Here is a 21749-nt window from a genome sequence, read left to right on the forward strand (position 1 = left end):
GGTGAAACCTGTGCAAAGAAACTTTAGTTTCCTGTAAAAGTCTCATTCCACTGAGAGGGGTTTCCCCGGCATACTACTGTAGGCTCAATGGCACTAACCACCATGCAAATATAACAGCAGCACCAGCCCTATACTTATTTCCTGGTCCAGAATCTTTGGGAAAATCAAAAGATGTTTATTATATATAAGCCAAAAAATAAAATAAAAATGAGGTACTGTATGTCCTCCCATGATATTCAAGGTTTAAAGGCTGATAAAAGTGCATTGTAAATGTTTACCAAACACTGATGTTATGTCTTGGGTTGGTTGACCATATGTATTGTATTGTTATTCTTAAGCTAGACACCCAAACAGTGTTTGACGGTAATTATGTTTGAGTCACAAATGTTTGAGACAATCACACAAAGGTTGAAATTCATCTGACTTGAAACAATAGAACAGACAAGCTCAGTCAGTTCCACCGAGTCATCAGTAAATGGTGTGAAGTTGCTCCCATTTGGAGATTTAATAGTATCGTTTAAAAGAAAATAAGTTGATAAGATAGACATTGGCGGTGAAGAGAGAAAGACGAAGTGTGAACGTTTTTTGTTTCTGTCAAACTCCAAAACAGCAAGGTTTTCGTTGCCTCTTTAATGTATAAATTGTATTCTGGCAAACATTTCAAAGTACAGTTAATGCTGTTGATGTTACATCACAGACAATACAAAGTCATACGCAGATTAAAAAAACTTTGATAATTAGAGGTAACTTCCTCAAACAACAAAATATGAATGAATCAATCAATCACTCTAAGACGTTGAGCTGTCCTACTGTAAACAACACTTTAACGTGGAACGGGGAAGTGCTTTGTTATGGTTAAACCAGAATAATTATGTTGATGGGAAACAAGGCCTTGATTCACTATAATTAGGTCCCCTTAATTTACTGGCAATGTTACATAAAAATCAGATTTCATGCCACAAGCTATTTCAGAAATCTTTGCAGTAACATTTAGGTCAACAGAGCTAAACTGATGTTCCTTTGCCACCACTAGAGGTCAGTGTCGAAACACTCATCAATAAGAAAAGCCACAAGAGTCATGACGGAACAAATCTTTGGGATTGTGGAATGACCCTTTAGTTCAAACTTGTGATTTGAAACCATGTTTTTTTTGTGTTCGAAAAGTACATCCATTTACAGTTTCCATTTACCTGCATTCACAGGGGGGAACATTTTCAATGTATTGCAATTGTAACCCTGCCTGTTTCTCAATATGGTTCCACAACTCCATGTAGTTGTGTGTGTGTGTGTGTGTGTGTGTGTGTGTGAATATGTCCCAGCAGGCTTTGCAGGTTAAGGTGTTTTTTTTTTAATATGTCTAAATGGATCCTCAGAACTGTCCATATCATCTATTCGATGCATTTTTATTTGAAAAAAAATATTTGTACGAATTCAAAATAATTATTCTTGTTTATTTATATAATGTGGTTCTATAGCACTTTTAAAATAAATTATATATATATAGGTTTTTAAGTTATTCCAAAAAAATGAAATGCTGTCATAAAACAAGTACAATAGTTTTTTTTTCTGTCCACAAAATTAGCATGCTATTTAATCTATACTTCACACACAACTCACACTTATTTAATTACTTTTGTTATCGATACAGAACTTATTTTGAATTTTCAGTGCCTGTGCCAATAGTTTTTACCAAATAAAGGAGACCAAAAAAACTCGCTGCAGGAAAACAGAAAGAAAAAAAAAGAACATTTCTTATAATCGTATTGCTACATGTTTTATAACATCAACATTATCAAAAGTTCCCGTCATAGACAGTAAAATAAATAGTTCCCGTTGGACTATCGGACTACATATCATCCTCCGAGTCAAGTCCCGCCTCCTGCAATATGATTGGCTTGTGATGCTCCTACGCGCAATCTCTGATTGGATGGTTAAAACCTCATTCGCAAAGCCCCTACAATCACAACAAACACTGCGCATGTCTAAACCGGGGCTCTATGGTAGTCTTCACTACAAATCCCATGATTCCAATCCTCCTTTAATCGCATCATCCAGGAGCTTCTGGATCTCTCGAGTAAAACTGGAGGATAGAAGCTGATTTTGTTTACATGATTTTTGGCTCTTCCTGAAAGCAGAAGGGCGGAACATCAATGAAAATGGACTTAAATGCCATTATAGAGAAGATGGAAACGGGCGATCAGGACGCCGCACTTACAGCTTTACAGACCTTTAATAAAGAGGTACATGTCAGATATGTCAATCAGAACTGCTGTAAGGTTATGCATGTGAATATTCTGGGAGGAAGTGACTGTTTTGTGCATATGGAGAATGTTTCTTGTTTGATACCATTATAGACTACGCTGATATAGATTTTTGTGAATATTGCATATTTCAGAGTCACAACCAAATGTCACAATGTAATTTAAACTGTCCCCTGTTTTGTAATGAGAAAAACGAGCGATGAGCTTCCTTGAGCAGAATAATACATTATTTCAAATTATGAAAATCCATATTAATTTCACTAGTAAAGCATATAAAATGAACGTCATTTACCTGTATAGATGTGGATATTTACCAGGTTATGTTTTTACACAATATTCTACAAACAGGAATATAATAGAATATTGTAATAAAAGTGAGAAATATCATAATCAAATAAAGAATAGAATAGAATAGAATAGAATAGAATAGAATAAGTACCAGTGGGTTTGTTCATGTTGTCAGTTATCACGTTGTTATCCTGACACGGCATACAGAAAGCCAATACATAATTCTTTACAACAATAAAATACCTTCAAATGAAGCTGACATGCTTGGATGTCAGAAGTAATGCAGACCTGCCCTCCAAAAACATTTCTTTTTAGCATTATTATAAGTACTCCTTAATGCACTGCTATTTGGCACTTCATGTCATTGTGGCTTCCCTTGTTTGGTTGAACCACATTAAATTGATCACTTGCTCATCAATGGATCTTCTGCAGTGAATGGGTGCCATCAGAGTCCAAACAGCTGATAAAAACATCACAAATTATCACAATTAACATTGGTGAGCAAATTATATAAAGCAAAATATTTCCGATTTAGAGACAAAATGTTTCTATTCGAGATTTAGAGACAAAAATTTTCAACAAATGACTGGTGGACTGTTCCTTTGCGGTATTTTTTGTATCCATGCATAAGTGTTTGTTTTTGTATTTCACATTATGTTTTTTTTTCTCTCTCTCTCTTTTAGAAATCCCAGTGTTTTTCATTTACCCCCGGGGAGGAGGAAGACAGAGAGGTAATCATAATGCAAGCAGTCAGCAATTCAACTCTGAACAGAGAGCTTCTTTAATGCTTTGTCCAGCCATTTTTGATACATTACTTTCAGTATTCATTAATATTTCAATGACAAAAACTTCATTTGATTTCCAGTAAATATAAGAAGCTAGTGTGCTTATATCAGGGTATGTCAAATGAATCATATTTTATAGCGCTGTTATTGTAATGTGTTCTATCTTTGACTTTATGTGCTTTTTTTTTTTTTTTGCCTTGCATTTTTGATAGGATGGACATTCGCAAGAGGTATATGGGTAGCTCGATGATTTAGATGTAGCTTAGAATTAGCTAAGAACCCAAAGCCTATTTCTCATTCCTGATTGGCTAATGCTATGAATCTGGTTTTTTTTTTAAATCTTTGTTGTATAACAAAGAAGGTTTTATAGTATCACATGATAGGATCATTCCAAAAATATAAAGAAATACACTTTGGGGTTTTATAAGATGACACTGTGTCGAGATGGATGGAGAATGTTTCATGGGAATCAATGTGGTTCAGAAACAAGCCAAAAATGATGTCTTTATCTGTATGCTGTCTCAGTTGAATTGCAATGTTTTCCTATTTGAGCACATTGGTGATGTTGAAACTAGTAGTCGATCAATAATGGCCAATGCTAATATCTAGACTAGCGGTTCTCAACTGATGGGTCACGACCCGAAAATGGCCCGCAGGTCTGTACTGGTGGGGTTGATGAAAGCAAAGAAAAATCAATGCTTAATGCAAACAATAAAATGTTAGTCATAAATGCATGCAAAAATAGAATAGCTTTTAAGAAGGAGCAGAGAAAGCAAGATTTTTATTGCAGTCCTCATCCCAGTGTATTTTTTAGTGTTCATTTACGTGTTCAGTCTATGGTGACTCTGGTCAACCTGTTCCCAAACTGCACTTTAGCTGACCACATTTTTTGCTTTTGTCTCTAATATGAACGGACATGCAGTAGCCTTCAATGCTGGCTTTTTACTGTAGTCTCTTATATAAGGGCTGACTACTGTCATTTTAATAACTGTTTCACAACAATCCCTTCTACAACAATACCAAAAACAAATAAAAAATGCTACAGTAAATCTAATTTTCTAAAAAAAAATATATATAATAATAAAACAATAATTAGTGATATTTTGCTGCCATTTTAAAACTAAATAATAAGCTTTTCATTTTTAGTAAACCCCAATACAATACATTTTTATCTGAAAAAAAATATTTGTATGAATTCAAAATAATTATTCTTAAGTGATTATTTATAAAATGTGTTTCTATAGCACTTTTACAATAAATTATATAAATAAATATATATATTTTTTTTTTTTACTTTATTCTACAAAATTTTCTGAGGTGAAATTATAAAGATGATTTTTGTTTCCGTTTTATTTGAATAATTGCCATTTAATTTGTACATGATAAAATAAAATTGTAAAATATTATTAAGAAAATATCTGTATATATTTTAAATAATTATTAATAAATACATATTTTTTTCAAATCATTTCTATAGCATTTAACTATAAAACTGCAGGTCCGCTTTGAAAACTCCTGGTAAAAGACTGTAAATCCATAATGCTGCTATATTTGGTTATCATTGTGTGATGTCAGAGATGTTTCAAACAGATCTGGTTTGGTTCATGGCTTGACTGGGTTATGTAAGGACGTGTCACAGTTGGACTCCAATTTGGTAACTGTAAATTCCACAGTGAGACCGTAGGAGGTCTTGGCAGTGAGACACAGTCAGGGAGAATTTGAGGAGCTGTCAGTCATCCACCCGTGTGTATAGCAAGCTGTCTGCTCTAACAATAATGAATGATCCCTCTCAGAAACTCCAGGTGTCTATTTCTACAACACCCAATGTGATTCATTAAATTACCTCGGGAAGAGCAGAGAAAAAATGGACATAATGTTGTTATTCTGCTACTCTAGCATAAACAGGTCTCAAGTATGCTTCAAACCATGAATTCAAAGCCGTTTTTAACCACATTGAATCACATGAAAATAACACGCATGAGATTCTCTCATGTAGCCTGCAACAGTGGTTCTCAATTGGTGGGTTTCTTTATAGGTCTGTTTTGATAGCATCACAGGCGTATATGTGTATATGTACTGTATTTTTAAATATGTTATATATTTAGATTTTATATTTTAAATCTAAAATATGAACTACCCTTTAAATGGTAGTCAGTGTTTTGTTTTTTTGCTTTTTAAAGGAAGAAATGAATACTTTTACTCAGCAACGATGCATTGAATTGACCAAATGTTACAGTAAATACATTTATAATTTTACAAAAAAATTCTACTTTTGAACTTTCTATTCATCAGAGAATCCTGAAAAAAAAAACATTTCAAATAAAAAATAGAAACACAACTAAGATATGTTTCTTAAACATTAAATCAGGATATTAGAGTGCTTTCTGAAATTCTAAATGACTTCAGCTCTGCCATCACAGAAATAAATGGCATTTTAAAATATATTAAAATAGACAACCTTTACTTTAAATTGCAATAATACTTCCCCCATTTTGCAGTTTTTACTATATTTTGATCACATAAATGCAGCCTTGGTGACCATAAGAGACTTCTTTCAAAACCATTAAAAAATGTACTAATGTAATTTTTCAATACATTATATTATATTTCTATTATATTTTTACATTTCTATTTCATTTTCTAATTTAAAAATGTAAAGTCTATTTTAAAGTAGTAAAAAATTTAAGTAAACAAAGTGTTGGTACTCAAATTGTTAAATTTGCAAAACCATTTGAGAACTGCTGGCCTATATGGTGATGGTGGAGTGTTGGATTCTGCTGTTAACTGTAACTCTGTTAACTCTCTCATCTCTCAGCGTCTGGGCGAGTTAGTGCTGGGCTTCCTGGAGAGAGACCTCCAGCCGTCCTGTCAGCTGGCCTGCCTGGAAACCATCCGCATCCTGTCACGTGACAAGAAGAGCCTGGTTCCCTTTGCCACCCGCCACGCCATGCAGATCCTGATCCGACATGCTGGCCTCAGTCAGGATGAGGGCTTCTCCCCCGAGATCCCGGACCTGGAAGTGATCGTGGAGGCTCTGAAGTGCTTGTGCAACATTGTGTTCAACAGTGAGGCGGCTCAGGAGGCGGGGGCGGAGCTCCAGCTGATTGTGGGATTGGCCGAGAGGCTCAAACAGTGCCGCGAGCCGCAGTGGAGCCACGACGTGCGATTCTTCGACCTGCGCCTCATGTTCCTGATCACTGCCCTGCGCGTGGACGTAAGAGCCCAGCTGGCCCGCGAGCTGCGGGGCGTTAGTCTGCTGTCCGAGGCTCTGGATGCCACGCTCGGCCTCTGCTGGCCCGATACGTACGAGGTGGCACGCGCAGGCTTTGACGGCTGCTCAGAGCTGCCCCCGCTGGGGAGACAGGAGACTGAGAGAGCCATGGAGCTCCTGAAGATCCTCTTTAACGTCACCTTTGATTCCAGCCGCCGCAAGGTGGACGAGGTGAGACTGCGACACCACATTTACTTGTGTCAAGCAATGTTTTGCAGTCAAATCACTGAGCAGGACTGTTGTTTTCTCAATTTTAGTTCCCAAATATATTTTTCGGCCAAGTTCAGTTGTGTGTTTTTTTTTCTAACTTTCTCCTAATCCCATGGAGGCGTGTCCATTTCATTCTCACATCTCACTGGATAAGCATCACTGACTCCCAGCAATTAGATCTGTTCTCTCAGTGTAAATAAGTGTTTAATTAGTGATGCAGATCTAATGTGGTTTCATGGGACTTGCGTTATGCTGGTGTGTGTGTGTGTTGCAGGAGGAAGCAGCCACTTACAGACACCTGGGTGCCATACTGAGACACTGCATTATGAGCTCCTCCGAGGGAGAGGAGCGTACAGAGGAGATGCACAGGTACACACACACACACACACAGCAGAGCAGAAGATTTAGATGCACAGAGGTTTATTAAGGCAAGAAAACTGTTTCGCAATAATGCATTCAATTGCAGAACTGAATCATATAAACAGTGACACACTGGCACAGATTCCCTCCGTGTGTCTTGATCTGATTTGTAGAGTTTGGTAACAAATTAGAGCAGACCCACAGGGATCTCAATCCCAATTAAGTAGTCGATTTGTAAAAGGAAAGCAAGTGTGATGTGAATTTGTTTTACAGCCACACGGTGAACCTTCTGGGGAACCTGCCGCTTCCGTGTCTTGACGTCTTGCTGATGCCTAAAGTCCAGCAGGGCTCTATCGAGTACATAGGCGTCAACATGGACGCCGTCAAGGTGCTGCTGGAGTTCATGGAGAAAAGACTCGACCGGGTGAGCAACCGAATACTGCTTTTGTGCAAGAATATAATCTTAGTATTTCAAAACATTTATTAGTTAAAAAACACATTAAATGCAGATTATTGTTCCTCACCAGACATGACAATAATATTGTGATATGTCACATTTCCTCCAGTGTTTGTTAAAAATGGCACATTTTTAGTCACTTGGTTAGCTCCGCCCACAGTGAAATCCCATTGGTCCAAAATCAAACTTATTTATATATACTAAATGTTTTTTTTTTCTCTTTGTCTTTGCAAATGTAGAAATTATCTATAGAAATAGACATTTTGTGAGTTATATGGCATTTACATATTTTTGTGTATAATTTTAATGAGTAAAAAAAATATAATTACTTATTTTAACAATAGGATTTATGTATTTATGTATTTCTTTTTTTATATTCTCCAACAAAAAATGAAAATAAAAAAAATAAAAAAAATACATTCATTTATTATTAATGTACAGATTTTCCGACTTCTATAAGTATATCCAGCCTTACCCAGATTCATACAGCTATACAAATAAATTGGGCTTGAGTTTTGCTGCGTTGTACCTTGTTAGGTTGAGGTGAAAAAAAAAAGTTATTTTTGTTCTTCTTTTGGTGCTTGGTTTGTTCTTGTGCTGTGTGTCTGATTGGAATGCTTTGAGGGATTTCTACACCAGAACACAGCTGGAGCTCCAGTGTGCAACAATTGAACTGCTCACGTCTCCTCCTGTTGATGTTGTATTTCCAGGGAAACAAGCTGAAGGAAACTTTGCTGCCCTCGCTAAATCTACTAACGGAGAGCGCTCGCATCCACAGAGAGACCAGGAAGTTTTTACGAATGAAGGTGAGATTGGATGAAAACTCGACCGTGAACTTAATGGATGTTATTTTGATTTATTTTTTGGTCATGAAAGTGTACGGTTGTGTGTCTACGCAGGTGCTTCCACCATTACGAGATGTCAAAAACAGACCTGAGGTTGGGAACGCTCTACGGAACAAGCTAGTGCGTCTGATGACACACATAGACACGGACGTGAAGCACTGTGCGGCTGAGTTCCTGTTTGTGCTGTGCAAGGAGAGTGGTATGTTACATTGTTAGTAAAAATACTCAAAATCACTGATTTTTTTTTTTTTTATTCAGTGCGTTTCTTTGATATATTTCTTGACTAAATCTAATTTTGAGCAAATTTACAGAAAAATAATTCCCCTTACATATTAACATCTTATTAAAAAAGTGAACAAGCTTCATAAACTTTCAAAAGTTTAGAATTAGTTCGATTTTTTTTTAATTCTTAAAAAAAAATAAGTCTCTTCTGCTCAACAAAGCTGTATTTATTTGATCAAAAATGCAGTAATACAGTAATTTTTCAATGTTTTGAAAAACATTCTTTTATTGTAATATATATTTTAAAATGTAATTTATTCCTGCGATGCAAAGCTGAATTTTCAGGAGCCTTTACTCCAATCTTAAGTGTGACATGATCCTTCAAAAAAAGTATTTTAATACGCTGTTTTGTTGATCAAGAAGCATTTCTTATTAACTTTTGATGTTGAAAACAATTATGCTATATTTTTATGGAAACAGACATATTTTGTTTCAGGATTATTTGATGAATTGAAAGTGTAAAATAAAAACTGCATTTATTTGAAACCACTTTTTTGCTAACATTATGTCTTATTGTAATTTTTGGTTAATTTAGCGCATCCTTCCTGAATAAAATAAAATTATTAATAATATTAATACTTTTAAACATTAGTGTGTGAGTGTGTATATATATACTGTATATATAAAGGTCAATTTGTAGTTTATTCTTTTCTGTCAATCAGTTTCCAGGTTTATCAAGTACACAGGTTATGGTAACGCGGCAGGGCTGCTGGCCGCTCGGGGACTGATGAGAGGCGGCCGAGACCCCGGACATTATTCAGAAGACGAGGACAGTGATACCGAGGAGTACAGAGAGGCAAAACCTCAGTACGTCATTGTCAGAAACCATAAAAGCCATCACTAAGCTGGAAACAAATCTGAAATTTAAGTTTTTTTGTGTTGAACAGCATCAATCCGGTGACCGGCCGTGTGGAGGAGGAGCAGCCCAACCCTATGGAGGGAATGACTGAAGAACAGAAAGAATACGAAGCCATGAAACTGGTCAACATGTTCGACAAACTCTCAAGGTAATGAAGTGACTTTAGGAAGCAGCGATGCTGTCATTGTGCTTTCAAAATAATATATTGTCCACTGTAAGTAACAGCAAACCTGTTTTTCTTTCAGGGAGCAGGTGATCCAGCCAATGAAAATCGGAGCTGATGGTAAAATGACTTCACTGGAGCCACAAGAGCTTCATTATTTAGCCAGCCAACAGTTCGGAGAGTCCAATAATTCTGACAGCGACAGTGACACAAACTAATTCTCAAAACCAAAAGCTTCTTGTGAATCGTATAAAAGAATTTGACACGTTAAGATTTGAATGCTTTGTTTTTGCTCCAAAGGAAAACGCCTGGTGATTGTTAGTTCGTCTCATTTGAGGTTTATTGTGTTTATTGCCCTGTCTTCAGGTAATATTTTCTGTACAATGATGATGAAAACATGGTTTGGTTGCACAGTGCTCATTTATTAATGTAACAGGATTCATTTAATGGAACTCCAAGTTATTATACATCACAGATTTTATTTCACATTTAGTATACGGTCTGAGAAGAAAACAAATGTGACACCGCGGGAATACCACAACAGAGACCTGATATTTATTTATTTATTCATTCACTTGGATTTAGGATGAGCTGAGAGGAGAATTTTTTAAGTTACAATATATATATATATATATAAGTTACAATATATATATATATATATATATATATATATATATATATATATATATATATATATATATATATATATGTTTATGAGATGTGATATTTTATGAGGAAGGACAGTTCAGCATTTTTAGGTTTTAAGCCTCCTGTGATCAACTTGTTCTGTGTGACTAAAGGATGGATTGCTGTATATTGTTATTGGTGGCCCGTGTAGTTACATTTTGAAGACTGAAGGAAATGTTGTATAATTTGTATCACAAATTGTATGTGTTTAAAAAATATATATTGTCATATTATAATAAGAGCAGATTTTTTTTCAATTGTCTTTTAATTGAGATGTTTTATATACCTACCTTTCGGTAATGCAATGTTGATATTTTTATATCATTAATGTTAATGTTTCTGTAGCTCAATTGGTAGAGCACTGTGCTATGAAGCGCAAGAAACACAAGAACATATGATAGGTAAAAATGTATAGCCTGAATGCACTGTAAGTCGCTTAAGATAAAAGTGTCTGCTAAATGCACACATTTCATTTCATTTCATTTAATGTTGTCGTTAGTAACGTAATCCATTACATTATGCATTTTAGGTAATGTAATCAGATTACTTTTTGATTACTTTTGACCCAACTTGTTTATCACATTGATTTAAATAGGGATCTTGTACCATATTGATATAAAATACAAAGAGTAAGAAAATATGTTCCATTTTTTGTAATTAATTTTATAAAGCAACATTGAATTACCTCAAGTTTTCCCTAACTGGGGTTCGTAAAGGAACTTATTTAAAATAAATCACTTACTAAAAAAGGTAATATTTTATTTGTTTGCCTGTCATATAACCATCAACCAACAGAGAACCGTGAATATGAAAATATGATAATTATTTTTAAATATTTATTTTAAAATCTCAAAGGTACTTTAAGTGAATATATTAGGTGAAAGATGTTCAGAAGACAAAAAAAAAAGTTTGGGAATGCATGCATTACATGTCAAGAAGACAAAACGTGAATTTGTGCATTTTAATGTGTTTGCAAGACATAAGCTCTCCAAAGCTATAGGAATACATGGTTAAGTAACCTACTAAGTGATAATTCAAATAAAAATGTATGTGTTCATCAGTAGATGATGCAATGTTGAAACCTTTCTTAAACCTTTGTATAAATCCAAAAGTCAAATGCTGTGTAGCCACCCAGTAACCGGTCTTCATGTGAATCTCCACAATACTGTAAGTCTTTGGATGTAAGTGGTAGGTTAATTTAGAAAATACATTTTAAAAGATAAAAAAGACGAATTAGGGAGAATCAATAAATTATGAAAAATGTATTACTATTGTGTGAATCATGTTATCATGTAATCAACAAAAAGTAATTGTATTACGAATATTTTAAAATGTAATTTTTGAATCTGATTACGTAATCTAGATTAATAACTACTCCTATATGTATGAGTGTGTGTTCCTCGGGAGACCTGCGTAGTCCTATATATATCGGGCTTGTCTGGGTATACTTCAGGAATTGCTGTTCTGCTGGGACTTTCATCTCTAGGGTTTACAGAGAATGGTCTGAAAAAGAGAAAATATTCAGTGAGTGGCAGTTCTGTAGGGGAAAATGCCTTGTTGATGCCAGAGGCCTGAGGACAATGGTCAGACTGATTTGAGTTGATAAAAAGGCAATAGTAACTCAGTAACACTCATAACAACCAAGATATGCAGCAGGGCATTAGTTTCTTCAGTAGAACACAAACCAAGATTTTTAGCTCACACCGTTGCAGTCTGCCAGTCTTCAAATGTAAGTGGATGGGAAACATGGCTAAAACATAATAAAACAAACAAACAAAACCAAATGAAACCCTACGGCGCATGGCGATACATTGATGTGTAAAGAAGACACAAAACGATCGGTCTGTGTAAGAAACTGAGAAACTATCGAGTTTTGCCCACATCAACATTGTAAATTAAATTACACACTACTTGTGTGTTGAGGAAAAACCAGAGCTAATGTGAAGAAAGGAAAAGTTAACGAGAAATATGTGTGTGGGGGGAATGGGTTGGGGCTTATTAATGCTCTTGGCTGAGATCATAAAATACCAGAGAGTTAACGTTACTTTTAGGCGTTTTTTGAGTCCGGTTTGGGCTGGTTTCTTTCTGGGACTTGGCCACCCTGCCTCCACTCCTCTGTGGGGCGGTAGCGCGCTGTTCTGCTCGGCGTCCGTTCAGTTTCTTGGTGTAGATTGATTCGTGACAGCAGCGAGAGCTTCATTCTTCTCCTCAAACGATCAAACGTCTACATTCAAGATGAAAGATGTCATCGGATTCCTCAAACAACAGCAGAGCAAAAGTCCGACGCCTGAGATGGCCTCGGAGTGGCACTCAATGGAGGATATGTACAACAGAAAGTATGAATGTTGTGTGTTCAGTGTGCGAGTGTGGGCTAGCTGAGTCATTTAGCATGCTAAGCTAAAGGCGACTTATACTAATTATACCATCGGATATAATATACTGTATTAACTACACGTTGTTTAAAGACAACGTTAGGGTTTTTTCCTTTCTTTTTTCATTGCATAAGTTAATGGTTTTATGTTTGTTGTTGCAGTTACTGTAAATTTGAGCACTAGCGTGTATAACTTCTGTGGATAGCAAGTCATTGCTGAAGTGAGGCGGTGGTGTTTGTTTTCAAGTGTTTTATTTAAATCAGAGAGGTTTGAAAGTTATTAAGGTAACAGTTTTCTAATGTAATACACTGATTTGATGACATAAACAGATAGGAAGGAAGGTAAACAAATGGATGGCTAGGTAGTTATATAGTTGAGTAGATGGTAAGATGGGAACAAAACAGATAAATTCACATTTATTGTATTTATTAAATTTCTCTCTCTCTCTCTCTCTCTCTCTTGACAGATTGTGGCATCAGTTGACTCTGAAGTTGACGGTCTTTGTGCAGGACCCTTATTTCTCCAAAGGGGACGGTCTCATTCAGGTAAGAGTAAAATCAGAATAGCTTCTTACACTTCAAAAATATAATGTGGAACATCTTAAAAGTCTTTATTTTCTTTCCACAGCTCTATGAAAACTTCCTCTGTGATTTTGAACACAGGTAAGATTTACTCATGCTTCTGATAATTATAAACCAGTCAATCATTTTAGCATCTCTATTCAATTGCAATGAACACATTGTAAAATTTCAGGAGTGACCACCGCATTTAAATATTTCTCTAACAAAACAATTTTGAAAGTACAGAACTTATTGTTGAAATGGTGATGATTGACAATCTGGCATCTCGCATATGTGGTATCTGCTAATTTTGACCAAAGTAATACTTTGACCTTTTTGGAAGAAGTGCACTTTTGAGGTGTTGCCATATCCACTTATCATAAACAATGCTTATTGAGCATTTTTGAGCATTTTTAGCAATTCAGTTTATGTAGTTATTAAAGTTGACTGGTGTGGGTTGTGATATTTTGTTTGTCTGGCTTATTTCCAAAATGCACTATTTGAATTAATGCGGGCTTTTTTTTTTCTGGACAGAATCAACCCATTGTCCTTAGTCGAAATCATCCTTCATGTTGCAAAACAAATGCCAGGTACAGCTTTGTGTTTCCTATTAGTGTTCAATGATTCCCATGGCAAAGACTGTAAAGAGTGAACAAAAAATACTTCTCTATGCTGTAATATTAATAACATCTTTTGTTTTTGAACAGATCCAAATACAGCCATCACCTTTCTTGAGAAAACAAAGGAGAAGGTAGCAAGTTGTTCCAAAGACTATAGAATAACCAAGATTTATAACTCGTATAGTTTTGAATGGGGAAATATGCAACGCTCATTATGGTCAATAATTTTTGGTAATGCTATTTGAGCAAAACAAGCAGTTGTTGTCAAATTTAAAGAGATACTTCACCCCAAAATGAAATTTTTGTCATTAATCACTAAGCCTCTGTCATTTCTAAATACCTGTAAAAGCTTTGTTCGTCTTAGGAACACAATTTAAGATATTTTGGATGAAAGTTACACTGTCAAAGTCCAGAAAAGTGTGTAAGACATCGTCAGAATAGTCCATCTGCCATCAGTGGTTAACCACCTCAGTTACATTTGAACCACTGATGGCAGATGGACTATTCTGACGATGTCTAACACACTTTTCTGGACTTTGACAGAGTAACTTACTTGGAAGTCTATGGTACAGTCCCAAGCCTCCTGGTTTTCATCCCAAAAATCTTAAATTATGTTTGATGGTTCCCCATTCAAAGAGATGGATGCTGCACTTGCGTGCCCGAGAGGCGTTTTAAAGATGGCCGCTGAGAGACATTACTTGCCTTAAAATGACTTTGGTTGCTCTGTTTTGAAATGTACAGTATGAGTGACGGTGTTGAAATCATTGATTGTCGTTTTTTCTCAATCAGGTCAAAGCCAGTGATGAGGCCGTCATCCTCTGCAAAACCTCGATTGGCAGCCTCAAGCTTGACATCAGCGACCTCCCCGCAACAAAGGTCATTTATTTGCATTTTTCTGCTCTTAGGTTGTGCTTACATTTACCGTAGCATAGAAAATTTTTCTGAATCAAATCCAGTCATTCCAATAGCAGGGCTTAATGTTTTCCTTTTTTTACAAAATAAATATGAAATGGAAAAATGCAATGATACTTTTAAATATGAAACCAAACACACCTTTTATTTGAGGCCATTATTCACGTATTATAAATTTGCAGAAATTAATAGAGGAAGTGGATGAGATGCTGAACAATCTCCCTGGTGTGACGTCAGTGCACGGGCGATTTTACGATCTGTCAAGCAAATATTACCGCATCATTGGGAACCACGCTATGTACTACAGGGACGCCCTGCGGTACTTGGGATGTGTGGAAGCTAAAGACTTGCCTGGTAAATATTATGACTTCTGGATGTTTACATTTGACAAGAGACTTGGGGAAACAGTGTCCCCCTCTAGTGGTGGCCCTACAGAAATCCAGGTGAAAAATGACCAGATGCTGATGCCGTTAGGATTGTGGTTTAATGCTCACTTTATCTTATAACAGAAGCAGAGCAACAAGAAAGAGCTTTCACATTAGGCCTGGCCGGCCTTCTCGGAGAGGGAGTGTACAACTTCGGAGAACTGGTAAGTGCCTGTCGTACCGGTGTTATTTATTTAATGTAATAGTATAGTGTTCCTGTAGCTCAACTGGTAGAGCACTGCGTTAGCAAGCAAGCAAGCGCAAGGTTGGGGGTTCGATTCCTCGGGAACACATGATATGTAAAAATTGATAGCCTGAATGCATTGTAAGTCGCTTTTGATAAAAGCGTCTGATAAATGCATACATTTAATTTAATTTAATATGTTAATATTTTGAATGTGCTTTTATTTCTGTATTTTCATTTGATTTGTTACGTGTCTCATTCATTGACAACTGCTTGTCCTTATGGATTTATGTGCACTAACAGCTTGTCATGTTTCCAGCTGATGCACCCGGTCCTGGAGTCACTGAGGAACACAGATAAACAGTGGCTGATAGACACACTCTATGCATTTAATGCAGGCAACGTGGAGAAATTCCAAGCCCTGAAGACCGCATGGGGTCAACAGGTGAGTAATTAAATAAAATAAAATAAAAACCTTATCAAGTGTTTTTCAGATTTGTCAGTATTTTTACTAGGTGAACCTGCTTTAAGTTTTTGTTGTTCTCTCTCTCTCTCTCTCTCTCCTCAAAGCCTGATCTCGCAGCTCATGAGGCCAAACTCATGCAGAAGATCCAGTTACTCTGTGTCATGGAGGTATACATGCTATTGATTAAGATTGTATTAAGCTTGTAATTGACTCCAGATCTATTTATTGACATTTTCTTAAGTACATCATTACTTGCTAATTAAGTTGCACAGGAAGAGTTATTATGGAGTAACAAAGCTAAAACAGTTAATGACTGATTGTCTTCATAGATGACTTTCACACGGCCAGCCAATCACAGGCAGCTGACGTTCCAGGAAATTGCACAGAGTGCAAAAATCCAAGTGAATGAGGTTCGTTTCTTTCTCTTTTGAATCAGAATTGTTTTTATATATAATACATTTATTATCAGTTTATTAATATATGAATAGACAGCATTACATAGTTTATTAATAAATTATATTTATATTGTAGTTTTAAAAATAACTTATGTATTAATATATAAGACAGCATTAAATGCTTTTTTATGGTTTTCTTCAATCTCATGTTTAGAGGTATATCGTACTCTTACTGGCTAAGATTTTCACTCTTCAAGTAGACACAGGTTGAAGCTAGTAATAATGAAGTGTTTTTAGTATACATAGAAGTATATTATATCTAGGACCAGACTTAATCGGTGTCTTGGAGGTGCTCTTATCCTTCTCCTTTCCCTCAGGTGGAGCTGTTGGTGATGAAGGCTCTGTCTGTCGGACTGATCAAGGGAAGCATTGACGAGGTGGAAAAGAAAGTTCACATGACCTGGGTCCAGCCCAGAGTACTGGACGTGCAGCAGGTACGTCCAAACCAATGAAGACATGTATACATATACCAAAACTTTCTACAGCCGACACAGTGTTTTTTGTTTTTTCCCCATCTCCACAGATTAAGGGCATGAAGGATCGTCTGGACTTCTGGTGTGGGGATGTTAAGAACATGGCCATGTTGGTGGAACAGCAGGCTCAGGACATCCTCACTTGAATGTCCTTCATGCTGTCTGTCCTGTTCAAATGTTCCCTTGCATTGCATTCTCCCGGATTCTCAGTTCTTAATGTGATACGTGTCAGTATCTTCATTATGTCATTAAAGCAGCTTGTTTTCACAATCGTTCTTTTGGTTTTTATATGCCACACAAAATGTAAAGGGATAGTTGGTCCAAAAATAAAAATTATACACCCTGGGTTAAAAATGTTCCATAAAATATATGATTTTGTGTTCCACAGAAGAAAATCACACAGGTTTGTAACAACATAAGGGTGAGTAAATGATGATAGATCTTAATCTTTGGATGTACTAACCATTTGATATTTTGAGTTGGGTCATTGAGGTTTTTTTTTTTTCGTCTGAAGCAAAATTGTGTACATTTGTCATCAATAGGTCTGTTCATTCTAGATCTTTATTGACTGGAGAACAGCAGTGTTAAAGTTAAACCCTGAAAATATAGTAATTTGCATCATAACATTTGGGAACATGTGACCTCACTGAACTCTAAAATCGAATTTGAAATAGTTACTCCTACACTGCACAAATCATACACTACTGAGAATAGATGTTTTACCAGAGGATTCTATAACATTTAGTATGGATATAACTGGTTAACTGGGCTTGAAATGGTTAATCTCACTACGATAAAGATATGTCTTGTGAAATTCACAGTGTCAACTACTTTGAAATGGTCATTTATGATATTGAAAAGTTTTTATCTTTTTAGTTTCAGTTATGTTGACTTGTGGTCGTGTACCTGCAACTTTAAAGCACATTTTGTACGTAGAATGCAACTTGGAATAGAAACCATTTTATTCAATTCAGACCAGAGCCACCAGTTTGTGGTGTACATTCATTTATTAACACATTCTTAACATGGAAAAAAAATGGTCTTAGTAAGGAGGAATGCTCAAAGACAAGTGGTTCTTATGCAGCTCCGCCAGGACGTTTCTTGTACTCCTCCAAATTTGCCAGGACCCATCCAGAAGGGCCCAGGATGGTCACGAACATGGTCACCATTACAAAGACCTGCTCCTGCAAGGAGAACACAAGAGATGCTCATTAGATCAGATGCTCATCTGTTTTTTTAAGTTATAAAACCAAGCTATTTTCCCATGCATCACCCTCAAGCTGGTTATATTTTTGGCTTTTTGGCTCCTTTTCCCTTGGAGACTATAATGCGATTTTTTATTTGGGCAGAATGTACTTGTTCACAACTTGAGGTATTTGTGCTTAGGGACATAGTATCGTGTTTATCGCTGGTCCAAGCAGTTTTTGACGGAAAAGAAAGCATATCTGATGTTTTGGGATATTAGCTGGTTTTTAGCTGGTCTAGAACAGCACAGACCAGCAAACAAGCTGCAAGACCATCTCATGAAGCGCTGGATTTCCCAACAGGACGACTTTATTTTTCCGAGAAGGTCAGCAAATTGGCCGTTTTCCAGGAACGTACAAGGGCACAAAGCATTTAAAACATAAATTAAAGACTAGTATTAATTTCTTTATTGTATGGCTAAGAAAATTTTGATACGACAGAAAACAGACTCGAGCGCCATTTCCACTCTACGTGAGCGCACTTATACGATCAATGGCGTTATCGGAATTTGTCCAGTCTCATTTTACATTATACTGGGTCAGATTTTATTCATATAGCCTACAGGTATTCATGTCATACTTAAAACTTTTTTTTAGCTTCGCCCATTCAGGCATTAAATGTAAATACGTTGTATTTCACTCTTGCGCGCGCTGAGTCTGATCCAAGTGCGCAGCAAGTGAAGTCAACTCGTACTCACCCCAGTGGAGAGCACATGTTTGGCTGGTTTGGCTGAAATATTAGCTTTAGGTATGATTTGATGTCTCATCACAGCCCTCAGCAGATTAAGCGAGCGATTCAAGCAAGACATCGTTCTGTTAATTGTTGGATATATCCAAACGCTGAAATAAATTGTCCTTTCGCGCGCGGCTCGAGTGCTCTGGAAATGCGCCCTACAAGGAAAGTCAGAGGCAGAGCTGCGGTTTCTTGTACACCTGCCAAGTCCTTTTTAAGGTCACGGTAAGGAAAAAAGAAAAAAGATATGTGTGTGTTTGCCAATCCGCTGCTCGTGTGATAAACTCGATCTGTTTAATTGGTTGTACGATTCTGTTTGCGCGAAGACCCACCAAAACCGAGAGCGTTATTTTATTTTTTTGTACCTGCAACCAGCAAGAAGTCTTCAAATTAATGGACCTCTCTGCAAGGACTTATTCATTTTTTCCAACTTTTTATCCGTTATTTTATTACATTTGAGTGTTGATTTGTATTATGTATAGCCTACTGTAACCTTGTTTAGTTGGTAAACGTATCGATTTTCATTAAGTGGCTGAATTTCAAACCTGCATTTCAAAATATAGCCTATACGCAGACTTAAAATAAGTATCCTATTAATAATAATATTAATATTGTTAACCATTTGGAGTTCCTTCTGCCTCACCAGTGATGTACCAGAAGATGGAGCTATTGATATATAACAAGCAATCATATACATTTTTTTTTTTTTTTTTTTTTTTAAATAAAGTTTATTGAGCAGGTCGCCAAAAAAAATGGTTTCTGAAGGATCGTGGATGCTGAAAATTCTGATTTCCCATCACGAGAATTAATTATATTAAATTGCTATATTTCACAGAATTACTATTTTACTGTATCAGTTAAATGTATTAATTAAATGTCAATCAATTTAGCAAGATACTTAAAAATAAACACATATTGGATAAATATTTTACTCACTATATATGAGACTAGTGCAGGTGTGAATTTTAATTTATTAGTAACTGAAAGTCAGTATTTTATCATCTAGGAGTTGACATCATATTCAGTGGGAAAACAGTACAAGCATGAGCAAATATTAGTAATAGATTTAATGAATTTTGTGATGCATTCGTTTGTAATCATAACCTTTTATTTGCATCCCTTAAGTTAATTTTCCCGCCACTTTAAACAATCACGTAACAGTTAAAACGTTAAAAGTGGCTGAACTATACCAAAGTCCATTCATACAAATACTTAAAAAACAACACAGACCTATTCACAATTGCTTGCTGCAAAGTTATGTGAACCTGAGAGAGTGAAAGTGGCTTAAGGCATGGCGACAGAGAAAGATGAACTTTGCAGTTTAGAAATGAATCTACACTGTTAACCAGAACTCACATTGAGAGATAATATCTCCCATTGTGTTTCCACTGAATACACTGAAGTGTATTTGAGGGCAGTGAAAGGAGCCATTGCTCTCTGAGCAGGCGACACGTCTTGCTCACATGATCTGATTTCTCCTTTTGCAGCTGTTGCAGTTTGGCTGTGAATCGGAGGTATTTAAGGTCATCTGAAGCACCTCAGCTGGGTTGCATGGAATAATGTCTGTATGTACATACAATGACCTCAGTTTATTAAGAAAAATGCAACTAAAATTGAATAGCCACTGAAACAAATGTGCATGCATAAAATAACCACATACAACTAGGCATGTGAGTCAGCTTCAGTGTGAATGTTATCTTAACACATCAACCAAAGTTTGATTTATAACTTTTATTTATAAAAACATAACCAACACCACTGTCAGAACATATACAATCAATCCTAAAATATATAAAGCCCCATCTAAACAGTCAAAAAATCAATCAATTTCCCATGTATTTGACATAAATAGATTTATTTTGAATCTTAAACATTATAAAATATGGCACACTGTACAGACCCAGCAGACAAAAAGATTAACGGATAACAAAGTTCTGCATTGTGAACAATCCTGATTGTTTTCTTGCGTTCAGCGACTTCAGTTTCTGAAACCCTTCGAGAAAACACAGCAGTCAAAATTACTTCATTTATCTACAGCATCTGCACCCATTTGACATATTAAGGAATTATTGATCCACACCTTTGAGAACTGCGTACCAGCTTTTCAACCCTGAACTTGAAATAATATCATCAATGTCAGGAACAAACCGTCTTCCATCTGCGGGGGGAAAGGGAGAGTCAATACAAATATAGCAAGCAATCAAAATCTGGACACTTAAACGAAAGATTGCAGCTAAAACAGACACCCAGGATCAGCAATAACAGGCAATCGATTTGATTACTTCAAGAATATTAGGGGGGCCAGACAACACTCACGTTTTCCCTTTAAGTAAAGCATTGACTGTGGTCCCCAGTTCTTCGATAACGTGGTCTATTAAAAGACATAAACAGTAAATAAGTCAAAGAAACAGCATACGTAATCATAATAAAAAGGTATTTCACACTCAACAAATCGTACCTTTTGAATGCAATGACAGTCTCTGACCAGTAAAAATATGACTGTGCATGTCCATAAAATCCACATTCTCGATATCTATGAAAGAATGAAGAATGATGTGTTATTCTATTCTAATGTATGCACATAAAAATAGGTATATGCATATTTACCATTTTTGTCGGATCAAGAATGGTTTTGATCAGAAGAGCTAAACAAATCTGAGTGGTCCAGTTCTTTACTCCTCTATTTATGTCCTTCTTTAACAACAGGACCCAAGGTTCAATACAACCCCCTGCGAGAGACATCACTTGCTTGAACCTTGTCCTATCATGGGAACGCTCTCGACATTAACCTGCACAAACGCCTGACGTCAAGAGCATCTGCCATAATGAAAATCAAT

The 21749-nt window shown here is 36.1% G+C and overlaps 3 protein-coding genes across 4 annotated transcripts; 2 read left to right on the forward strand and 1 right to left on the reverse strand.

The window, feature by feature from the left end:
* The first annotated feature begins 2000 nt into the window (after positions 1-2000).
* LOC113081315 (synembryn-A-like) lies at positions 2001-10403 on the forward strand. Of its 2 annotated transcripts, XM_026253394.1 has the most exons (11): positions 2001-2240; positions 3233-3280; positions 3547-3564; positions 6150-6776; positions 7090-7184; positions 7449-7599; positions 8343-8438; positions 8532-8676; positions 9422-9566; positions 9647-9766; positions 9864-10403. In XM_026253394.1, the coding sequence occupies exons 1-11, from the start codon at positions 2151-2153 to the stop codon at positions 9997-9999; spliced, it is 1671 nt and encodes a 556-aa protein (XP_026109179.1). In that variant the 5' UTR covers positions 2001-2150; the 3' UTR covers positions 10000-10403. The 2 variants fall into 2 exon arrangements, with proteins under 2 accessions (XP_026109179.1, XP_026109180.1); XM_026253395.1 differs by lacking the exon at positions 3547-3564 and having other exon boundaries at positions 2151-2240; positions 9864-10005.
* A 2188-nt stretch (positions 10404-12591) lies between these two features.
* LOC113081309 (26S proteasome non-ATPase regulatory subunit 13-like) lies at positions 12592-17211 on the forward strand. Its single transcript, XM_026253389.1, has 13 exons — positions 12592-12804; positions 13307-13385; positions 13468-13502; positions 13935-13990; positions 14108-14151; positions 14810-14896; positions 15115-15286; positions 15442-15521; positions 15861-15986; positions 16112-16174; positions 16337-16417; positions 16780-16896; positions 16986-17211. Exons 1-13 carry the CDS (start codon positions 12704-12706, stop codon positions 17079-17081), a joined length of 1137 nt encoding a protein of 378 aa, XP_026109174.1. The 5' UTR covers positions 12592-12703; the 3' UTR covers positions 17082-17211.
* A 668-nt stretch (positions 17212-17879) lies between these two features.
* LOC113081312 (cytochrome c oxidase subunit 8B, mitochondrial-like) lies at positions 17880-19132 on the reverse strand. Its single transcript, XM_026253391.1, has 2 exons — positions 18878-19132; positions 17880-18119 (listed from the first exon to the last, which is right to left on the reverse strand). Exons 1-2 carry the CDS (start codon positions 18986-18988, stop codon positions 18012-18014), a joined length of 219 nt encoding a protein of 72 aa, XP_026109176.1. The 5' UTR covers positions 18989-19132; the 3' UTR covers positions 17880-18011.
* Positions 19133-21749: the final 2617 nt, after the last annotated feature.

This window comes from Carassius auratus, unplaced genomic scaffold, assembly GCF_003368295.1.
Source record: "Carassius auratus strain Wakin unplaced genomic scaffold, ASM336829v1 scaf_tig00033762, whole genome shotgun sequence".
Taxonomy (NCBI): domain Eukaryota; kingdom Metazoa; phylum Chordata; class Actinopteri; order Cypriniformes; family Cyprinidae; genus Carassius; species Carassius auratus.